Raw genomic sequence first — 11,213 nt, 5'->3', positions numbered from 1 at the left:
CCCATACATGTAACAGCATTTTTATTACACAGCGACCCAGTAATAAAATCAATTTCACATATATTGAAGTAAAGTATAAAAAACAAAACTTAAATTGGATATTGGGGTTATTTTTTATCCATCCACAGTTGGAAACAATGGTTTTTTTTCTGGCACGATCAATAGGTGGCGATAGATTGCGGCATTTCATCGATTTTCGAGCGCAAATATTGCATAGGACATGAACACAGCGCCGGTCTGGTTTATTTTTTAATACTTTTCGGTCTCGTCATTTGTTTGGTGAACATTTCGGCTATCATCGCTGTCGTTCTTACCAAAATTAGAAACACCAATTTCCAGAGAAAGTATCTCTTAAGTTTAGACTTAGATGCATGGAGTTGAACTGTTGTTAATTCTGATAACTTTTAATATCCTTATATTCAAATTAATTATCGATCATATCACGTGTCAATCATGTTATTCATGTTCACTATCTGTAACCCTATACGTCAAGTAAGCGCCATTTCGAATGACAGACTTTGCATGATTCTGCAGCAGTTATGAATGAAGCAGGAAATTTGTGCCCGTACTGTATTTAGTACAGATACGTAAATTACAAGTGAACTTTAATACAAAAGACATAATATATAGCTAGTCAGTTTCAAATGAAAAAGAAAACCAACATTCCTCCTTACAAAAATTTAATTCTTTTATAGAATTTCCATATGATCAGCATTATGTATAGAACGACATATGTTGTGATTTGCACGACAGCATATGACTAACGTTCAATCTCGCAGATAAAGAAGAGGTTATATCCGGTACAATAGCAATCCAACATCATGAAACTCTCTGATTGTCTGGTACATCCGCATCTCTGGGATCCTCCGTCAGGTTCCCCGCTAGCCCATGTCCTCACCGATGTGTCGACCATCTTGTCATTGCTGACGAAAACCCAACCATCTCTGTCGTTCCTCTTACGTCCCGTATATAGTATGTCCGTATTACCTGAAAGTTTGAAGTGGCATATATCATAACCAAAAAATATTCATTCATGGATTTAATTATTCTAAGGGGTGTGTGTGTGTGTGTGTGTGTGTGTGTGTGTGTGTGTGTGTGTGTGTGTGTTTCTATTGGAGGGAACTGGAGTACTCTTTTTGTTGTTCGTTATGCTATCCAGGCAAACAAGAGTGATATATTAAAGTTCAAAGCTTCATACTGGATTATTTTTAAATACATAGGTTCACTTGATGATTGAATCCTGTTCTGTTGGGTTCATTGGGGTTGAAACCTCGATGAGTTATTAAGAAATTCTTTTTTTTACGTTCAATGGAATGTTGATAAGTTTTTGATAATTTCTAAAATATCTGACTTGTACAAGTCTGATACCCCGTGAGGTGACGTCAAAAATGGCGTCGTGACGTATTTAAGGAGGCGCGGTAGTCCAGTGGTAGGACGCCGGGCTCGTGACCGAAGTGTTGCGGGTTCGCGCCACGACACGGCAATTTGTTGTATCCTTGAGGAAGACACTTTACTCCGCTTGTTCCCGTCTACTCAGCTGTAAATCAGTTCGTGGTTGGGCAGTGCTAGAATTGTCGAATGCTAGCTGTTAGCGTCGAAATGGCAGCTCCGGCTGTATGCTCCCCAGGGAATTGAGAAATGTACTGGCTAGTTGCAAAGGCCCTATAACTACGGATACTAATTTGTGACGGCTTTGAGATGACTTACGAACTAGGTTGTGATAAAGCGGTATATAAGAACCTCCAATTATTATTATTATTATTATTATTATTATTATTATTAAAGCAATTCGCTGTTTTGTATTGATTAAAACGTTATAACATAATCTAACAGGTTTACATTATTTTAGCCCGAAACTCTGAGAAAACAATCGAAAACAGTATCTAAATGGAATTCACACACACTTATTTGCTAACATATTCATACACCAACTGGATAGTTTATGGGAAAATAATCTCCATACTCTTTAGTAGATTAGATATATCGAGTCAAAGGTCAGTAGAAATGTAAATACTTGACGTTGACTATTTAAGCAAATATACATATTTCATTTGTTAGAGGATTTAGAATCCTCCACAAACTGTTTACCGATTGAGCGATATGGATAAGTGACATAAAATAATATTGATATAACAAATCTTTACATTGACGTGATTAAGATTAGACGCGGTCCATGTTTAATGACAATTGTAATATATAGAAATTATCAAAATGGTGTTTGTGTGATCGGTAAATTGAAAATACATGAATAAATTAAAAGTTGCTATCGCTTTCTCCCATTTATGACGATAACCCGTAAATAGGCAATGCGGTATATATTCTGCCTTCCAGTTTGTTTTTTTCTTCTTTCATAAATATATAGTATTTGTGATTTTCAATATATGTGATAGTCATTGTTAGTTATCTCTGGGTTATGAGGGATCTATGAGCAAGTAGACCCCTCCTTACCCAGTGACAACGAATGTGTTACCCTGAGATTCTTTTTTGATAATTTTCCTGTAAAATTATTCTTTATAACTACTGGAAATAGCCCCTACCGGACACATTTACGGCAATATTTCGGACAATACATAACCGTCGTTTAGATTGCTTGTAGTCCATATAATCATGTGAATGACTGGCAAACCTCAAACGATTGTGTGTGTCGGACGCCATCTTTGTTGTTATGAAGAGAGATTATATTTTGAGTAATCTCCCCTTGCAAGTGCTTTAATATACAGCTATAAACCCGGCAGAGCCGGGTCTTTAGAAATATATACCCCGGCAAGACATCCAATCAGAAAGACTGTTACAAATTAGAAGGGTGAAAATTATTTATATACTTGATTTGGACAGATCTTACTCAGTGTTGATATATAAAGTAAATGATGCATTGTCATGGATAATATTAAGGTAGATATGTATAGGGTCCGACTCCCTGATCGGATGTGTAAAGGTACGGGTTACCTGCCCGACCTAATAGTTTTCTCTGGGTACCCTGGTTTCCTCCCGCATTAAGAAACCCCTCGCGCTAACACCCGAGGAAACAAGAGTTTTTTAGTATGATTAAGACACCCGGTCCGATATTATCCTTTCAAACAAAGGTGATTAATATATATTGACATAACTTGTTTTTTGAATTCTGTCATATGTAAGGTTTATATTTATAGGAAAGAGCTAACAACTTTTTGCATTTTGTAAAATTCTGTTGATCACTAGCTTAAACGTTCCAACACTCATCAAGAAACAACCTTAACGTATCTCCTACTAAATATTTTACAAGTAAATGCTTATTTAGTTTGAAATATAAAAATAATGAGTTATTTAAAGCAATTATATCAACGTTACTCACCAACACGACTCGGCAGGTTACGCATAATGAATGAAGCTTCCTTGTCTGTTTGAATCTCAACCAGGTTTGCCCCCTTGGCTGTACAGCGCGACTGGAAGAAGAATAAATAAAGCATTGATATTGACATTAAACTTTTAAACAAAAGCGATGTTCAAAAATAACGATAAAACAGCTGTTTTGTGAGTGGAAATCATTTTTGGCATATTGTATCTATTACCAAATGGGTGCAACGCCGATGTTGTGTTCATCTTTAAACATACAGTTGTGGGGTCGCACAACGTTACACGTTGACTTTGTGTAGTGTGCGCGCGATCTGCGGACGGTATGTCGATGTGCGAACGATCAAAATCTGGACGACTATTATTTGCGCACATTTGTGCAGACGATGGACGAACGTTGTGCGATGACAATCGTGGTTGATGTATACGGTTTCGTGCTTAAACATATCAACTTGATTTTAAGCATATTTTCTATTTTCTAGCTACATATATAGACTGATCTTTCTATCTATATATTTTTAAATTTAGAAATGGCGTTTTTAGTGGGGTTTTTTAAATACTCATATGTAAACGTTCCCATATATAGGTAAACATTGCAACATTGTACCTGTACCGGAGTACTTACGTAACTTGCCACGGTGTGAAAATCAAGGTGAAGGGGAGCTTTAGACCAAAACGAATACAAATAACAAATACTAAATACTGAACGTCCAGGTTTGTTATAAGCTCTTTGTGTCAGGCACATGCCATGTAAAACTCTGGTCAGTCATGAAAATGTTATTAGGCAGTTCTGTTATCTAGGAGCCAGGCACATTCTGGAGAGTCTAAAGGTCACCATAATGCCGTGTAAAACATAATCCTAATAAACACGGTGAGAAATTTATATACACTGTTACATATTCCACACGAGGGTTCTGGAGTTTTTCAAACCAAAACGCAAATTTGTGCGGAGAGAAGCGCACTACGGGGCGAACGATTGTGAAGTCGTATAGTTGTGCGCACCATGTGTGGACGTTGTGTAGACGCTGTGTGCACAATGTGTGCACGCTATTTGTGGTGCGTATTGCAGTCACACAACTATACCTTTTTATTTTTATTTTCATTGCATACAGTATACTGGGCTGCATACGAAGCCTCGTTAAATATCTTAGAATATAAATAAGATATCTAAAATGCTTAGACAAATCAAACTTGTATATTTTTTTCAAATGTTTCAAATAAACACGAGTTCTAGATTTATTTATTTCCCTTTGCAATTTCTGGTAAAACAAAAATTTAAAACAACAACAAAAAGCATTTTTTAGGGAATAATATCGGTAAATCAACAATGAACATATTTGGTTCTGTCAATATATAACAATTCAATACATTATGTAGTTTTGAATATGCTTATTACAGTGGTTGTGGTTTGTTTTGACTACCAAAGTTCTCGATGCGAGGACGTGGTATTACGTGGCAGACTGGCTTAAAGCCCCGAAGTTTGTTAATGAAGAATTTCTCAACATCACTTTTTAATACATGCTAATATTCCCTGAGACTAGAATCAGACATGTGATCGAAATAGATATAGTCAATTAGCTTTGATTAAGCAGAAGACGTTTACATTTCTGGAATACCTGGTCTTATCAACATTGTACTTTTTCAAGCGTCTCCATGTAAAATTGTTTTACCCTAGTGTGATCTATTACTATGTTATATTTAACGTTATTTCGAAAGTAATAGGCATTGTTAAAATATGAACAGTAGTTGAACTCACCATAGCCATACTCCACTCTGTTTTTTCGGAAGTTGAGGACACGTAATAACACTTTTCCGGAGATGAGAACCAGCCTGGGTCACAGATACGTGGGGCAGGCGTAGTCGTAGTAGTCGTAGTAGTAGATACTATAGATATAATAATTGTCATGAATAGTAAGACAAAATAACGAAAATTTACGTTGTTGATGATGAGATGACCCCAGGTCAACGTCTAGTGTTGTCAGTTTTATCTTTTGGGAAAGCCGGTAATAGGTATAGCTATGACCTCAATAATTATTTAAGTATCATAATATATAAATCTAATAAGATATTTCTGTTCATAATTGGATTTGAATAAAAAGAAACAGGGAACCGCATGGAGAAATTTAAACCGTACAAAGTAAAGAAAATTGGCAAACGACTGGTTATTAAAATTCCACTCAAATCAATGAAATGTACTCCATATCAAAGGATCAATCCTAGATGATAGAAGCTATCATCTCATTGGCCAGAATGGCGAGAAAACTACACTAGATAGCATCATCCGTGAACAAATTTTAAGTGTAATTGTTGGAGGATATGCTAGACTTCAGAACACACATACAAAGTTCTATTAATAAAGTCAAAAATAAAAAGCCATGCAACTAATTGAGAACGTTCAGTGGAGAGCCACCAAACTTGTACCAGAATTAAAATAACTTTTCTATGGAGAACGGCTTTTAATATTAAAATTACTAACATCGGAATACTGCAGGATGAGAGGAGAATTTATAACAATTTTCAAAATAATCAAAATATATTTGATGAAAGGGTATTTCCAATCTTTAAACTTATGATATAAATGGAAGAACACGAAGTCACAATCACAAAATGTAAAAGAAAACACATTGAAAAGCGGAGTAAAGGAAAAAATGTACATGTTGTTATTGCTCAAAAAATTAGGGAATTTGAAATTGCGATTCATGAGCATTTCAAACTATAATACGTGAAACACAATAAGGCTATTTACATATTCATAATGCTGTTATTGACACTCCTAAAAACACTTGTTTAGGATTTGTTCACATTGATACAGAAGCGTTTAGCCTTTGTACATTATTATTCCATTAAACTACAATAAAAAAAAGGAATAAGCCTAATATATTTGTGTTATCCAATGAGAGCTTAGAAACCTCACCTCTGCAAACCAATACAATTGTTAATAAAACACTGAGGCATGCGTATATTTAAATAAGTTGAAAAGTCGTGTAAACAACTTTTATAGATAATTAAATCATGCTGTGTAAGGAAGGAAAGGTGTGGGATTTCCTTGTCCCAGAATCAAGCGATAAATCAAGTTGGATTGTAGCTAGCTGGTGTGTGTGTGTGTGTGTGTGTGTGTCTTTGTGTGTGCGAGGTTTGGTGCTTTAGGATCTCCGTACTTTTGTCAAAAACTGTAGTTATACATTATAAACGTTTTGACGTGTAGCATGGTGCAATTAAGTGGAGACAAGAGTAGAACAGTAAACTATAGTGAAACTATTTTGTAGCCTTTTGCCTGTCGTGGGAAAGGTCGATTCCATCGTGATAATATGGGGGTAATTTGGCCGAGATTTACATCAGAGGATAACAACTATATATTTTATACGAAATGTTATGATTATGTATAGGGCTCAGATGAATGAGACTTATGCATCTCTTTCGATCTTTTTGCTTTTTATTGTCGATTTGAGAAATTATTTATTTTCTTATTAAGGGGTTCTTTCTATTTAATTTCAAATCGTGTAAAATGTGGCAATATACATTTTTGTCAAGCGCCCAAATTTGCCTCTGCATGATAAATTATTCCTTTTTATATCAAAATATTTTACATAACGAAGAAAACATACTTATTTGTAAATAATTATTCTTACGTTTAAAGTAAAGTTTTGCAATGAAAGGCAATACACTTTTCGGACGAAAAGGACTTACAATTAGACACTAAAACATGAAATCGTTCCCTTTGTAAAACTGCAAACATATTCCTTTCACTAGTCTTAATATCTTGGAACCCTATCATGAAATTATATACGTCAGATTATTGACGTACTATCACGAGTTTTAATCTGGTGTATTTTTTATTTTCCAAATCAAACATATTGATTATATTAACAGAAAATCTAATTTGCAACAGAGAAAGTCTTATTTCCATATCGATAGGAGTTAATGATCTCAGCGGATTTAAACTCGCAAATGCGCATGCTCGCTACAAAAACCCTGTAAGATTGTGATACGACAACTCTGACTTTACAGCATTCCCGTTTTGATTGTGACGTCAACATATAAACTCAATACTTAACTTTGTAATTTCATTCATCATTTGATTTTGATTTCATAATACAAAAACAATTGATATTTAATATGCCTTTATATCCTTCAAAATCGTTCGCTATTGGTTAAACATATTCTGTACTTATTTCAACGTCAAAAATAGTCTGTCAATTTCAGTTGAGATCGGAACGTCAAAAATCCACTCAGTAACACAACATACCCACCAATATCATACACTAGTTGATTGTGACGTCACAATACCAATTCTGATGAAATCAGGGAACTAAATCACTGTTATCAGTTTCATAACTCTGCATCAGTTGTATTGCTTTCTGAGGCCAGTGCTACTTTAATTCTTTCTCAGCCCTACACAACAGTTAACGCTTTCCAAATCCTTCACACTACTGTTATCGCTTTCCAAGCCCTACACTACAGTTATTACTTTCCCAATCTTACACTACTGTTATCGGTTTCCCAGTCATACACTACAGTTATCGCTTTCCCAGCACTACACTAGATTTATCGCTTACCCAACCCTACACTACTGTTATGTCTGTCCCAACCCTACACTACAGTTATCTCTGTCCCAACCCTACACTACAGTTATCTCTGTCCCAACCCTATAGTACAGATATCTCTTTCCCAGCCCTACACTACTGTTATGTCTGTCCCAACCCTTCACTACAGTTATCTCTGTCCCAACCCTAACACTACAGGTATCTCTGTCCCAACCCCACACTACAGTTATATCTGTCCCAACCCCACACTACAGTTATATCTGTCCCAACCCTACACTACAGTTATCTCTTCCTCCAGCCCTACACTTCAGTTATCTCTTCCCCAACCCTACACTACTATTATCGCTTTCCCAGCCCTATACTACAGTTATCTCTGTCCCAACCCTACACTACAGTTATCTCTGTCCCAACCCTAGCACTACAGTTATCTCTGTCCCTACCCTATACTACAAATATCTCTTTCCCAGCCCTACACTACAGTTATCCCTTCCCCAACCCTAAACTACTGTTATCGCTTTCCCAGCCCTACACTACTGTTATTGCTTTCCCAACCCTACACTCCATGTATCGCGTTCCCAACCCTACACTACTGTTATTGCTTTTTGAGACCTACACTTCATTTATCGCTTTCCAAACCCTACACTAATGTAATTGCTTTTGGAGGCCTAAACTATATTTAATGCTATCCAAGTCTTCACTTATATAATTTTGCAATGTTTTTATCGTGGTATATCATTTTTTCAGATATATACTGTATATTTGTCTAATTTCGCGGTGCTTATACTTTGCGGTTTTTCTTACCACAACAAGTTAACAGGTATTAATTTCGCGCAACATATCTGGTCAAAATATTACGCTGTTGAAGATAGTTTTTAGTGTTTTGTAAAAAAGTGCAATACGATAATGAATTGTGGTTTAATCTTCAGTTTAAAATAATATTCACAAAAATCAGTATCCATTGTATGAATAGTCACTGGGTTTTTAATTTCACGCTATGTTTCATGACTGCGAATTAATGCGAAGTATACAGTTTATAGAAACTTGTTATCGAATATTGAGCGTGGTCGATTGAACCAATCAAGCGTATGAGGCGGATTAATATCCTATAAACTGTTTTCAAGGTCAACATATATCTAATGTATACTGGGATATTTTTGTCGCCTTTTTCGCCTTCCGTAATGAAGGCAAAATTATCATATCAGCGAATAACTGCAAACAGTATAATGTACAAAGTTATTAAAGATGAAGAGATCATTTAATATTGGGCGAAAATGGATTTTGCCGCCGAAGTGCGAAATTTTTATTGAGCGACAATTTCCCAGTAAACAGTATAAATGTTGCGTTTGACTTACCATCGTCGTCGCTGTCTCCTCCGCCGATCAACTCACGTAATTCTGCCTGCTCATTTTGCAAAAGGCGCATTTGATTTTCAAAACCGGACAATATCTTTGAAAAGGCATTAAGTTCATCTGATACCGCTTGTTTGAATTCGTTGATTTCCGTCTCGTTACACTCACACTGATGGTCAGGATCTGCGACTCTTTCGATCGCATCGACTTTCCTTTGCAATTGACATACTTTCTCGTTCAGATTGAAATAAGTTCCATTTAAAAGATTGACAAGTTCACTGGTTAAACTTTGCTCCTCTACCTTCTCCACTGAATCATTGTCGTCTGAAAATACTTGATCATACATCGATATCAATATCAAACCAGCAATAACCATACACGCCTTCATCGTTAGACAATTTCAGTCTTTGTATGGAATGACTAAATTGTTTTGCCATATGGTTACAATTGAAAGCACAGTCACGTGATATGCCACAGGTTTGGCAGAAATATTTCGCTAATACACATGTAAGTGTGTACCAGGAGATCGCACATGTATAACAAACACTAGCCATGGCAGAATACTTTAACAGCAATTTGTGGGGAAAAATTAGACGCTTCATATAGCTATGCTGTTAATGTTTATAAAACTTTCATAACATCATGCGTGCACATACACCTTTATTTTTTTATTTTTTAAAATTTACTTGATCATTTTTTAGAATAATTTAATTACCAAAAAATATAACAATATAAACAGGCTGTATTTAAATCACAATGTATTATATATGTATCGGAAGATCGCACTTGTATAATAAACATTAGCAACGGTAGAATACTTTAACAGCAATTTGTGAAAAAATACATATGTTGATGCTTCATACGGCTATACTGTTAATGATTATAAAACATTCATAAAAGCATGCGTGCACATAAAGTTTAAAGTTTTGTCTTTAAAAGTGTAATTGATCAATTAATTAGAATGATTTACTTACCAAAAATTATTACATTATAAACTGGCTGTATTTAATTCACACTGTGTTATAAATATCAGAATTAAAATGACATGTAAAAGTATAGTCATCTTTTTTTTTTTTTTTAAATTAACGATAATATTATTGGATTCTGAGCGGACATAAACAATGTGTACCGTCAGTGAAAATTAGCTAAAAAAAAGTTCTTAAACAAAAGCTGTATGACCAGTTAATTCAAAATAGATATATTGCAGTTTTTAATAAAATGAACATTTTAAGAACGATAGAGAAAAATTATATTGTATTCCTACATCTAACTTACATTCTACCCATAGAAAAATGATGATAAGTTGGTAAACCTGTGTTTAGAAGAGATAGGAAATGTTTATCATTATAAGTTAACTTAAACTAATATGCAGATTAAGAACTTTACATATTCTTCACTTTCATTGAATGAATCGAATTGTAACAAAGATGGAATAAAGAAATATTTATGATTTCCATGTGTTTGGTTCCTTAAATCACTGATGAGTCCCAGAAGGACAAATCAGCTGTATGCTGCAGTGTAATTCATTTCTTATATACCGTATCTACTTCCATGTTTTTGAATGTGCAATCAGCCATGTGTGTGTTTTACGATCATCTTTTACGATACAAGGTGGTAGACTGTACATTTTGATTTCTTAAACTTCGAGGTTGGCCGTAAACCTAATATCAATAAAAATCACTTTTGAATAATGACACGGTACATTATATACAAAATTAACTGATCATTTCATTAAAAATAATCCAGTACTTTTCTAAAGATCGAAATTCATGAAAATTAAGGGAAAACATCTGACACAGGGTATCGTGTGGGAAAAGTCCTGTCTGAATGACAAGATATAAAAAATATCATCACAATGACAAAATGAGGACCTATATTCGAGAATCAGTTCTGATGCCCACGTATGGACTCTCTGAACTCAAACAACCCCAATAGAAAAGGGGTAACACATTTGAATTTAATAATATGAATTCAATAAAGAGAAGAGTAT

The 11,213-nt window shown here is 34.9% G+C and overlaps 1 protein-coding gene across 1 annotated transcript; it reads right to left on the bottom strand.

Moving 5' to 3' along the window:
* Positions 1 to 669: 669 nt before the first annotated feature.
* Positions 670 to 9,669, bottom strand: LOC110448775 (killer cell lectin-like receptor subfamily B member 1B allele A). The gene is made up of 4 exons (XM_021495203.1): positions 9,227 to 9,669; positions 5,087 to 5,214; positions 3,332 to 3,422; positions 670 to 987 (listed from the first exon to the last, which is right to left on the bottom strand). The coding sequence occupies exons 1-4, from the start codon at positions 9,609 to 9,611 to the stop codon at positions 761 to 763; spliced, it is 831 nt and encodes a 276-aa protein (XP_021350878.1). The 5' UTR covers positions 9,612 to 9,669; the 3' UTR covers positions 670 to 760.
* Between the last annotated feature and the right edge of the window lie 1,544 nt (positions 9,670 to 11,213).

This window comes from Mizuhopecten yessoensis, unplaced genomic scaffold, assembly GCF_002113885.1.
Source record: "Mizuhopecten yessoensis strain PY_sf001 unplaced genomic scaffold, ASM211388v2 scaffold4259, whole genome shotgun sequence".
Classification (NCBI taxonomy): Eukaryota; Metazoa; Mollusca; class Bivalvia; order Pectinida; family Pectinidae; genus Mizuhopecten; species Mizuhopecten yessoensis.
This window is presented reverse-complemented; position numbering and strand designations above follow the sequence as displayed.

Bases quoted from the DNA above. Each gene is read 5' to 3' on its own strand.
- LOC110448775 (XM_021495203.1), bottom strand. From the start codon at position 9,611: ATGAAGGCGTGTATGGTTATTGCTGGTTTGATATTGATATCGATGTAT. The intron at 5,215-9,226 runs GTAAGTCAAACG...TTATATCTATAG, and splicing joins AGGAGACAGCGACGACGATG to TATCTACTACTACGACTACT. The intron at 988-3,331 runs GTGAGTAACGTT...TCAAACTTTCAG, and splicing joins TAACCTGCCGAGTCGTGTTG to GTAATACGGACATACTATAT.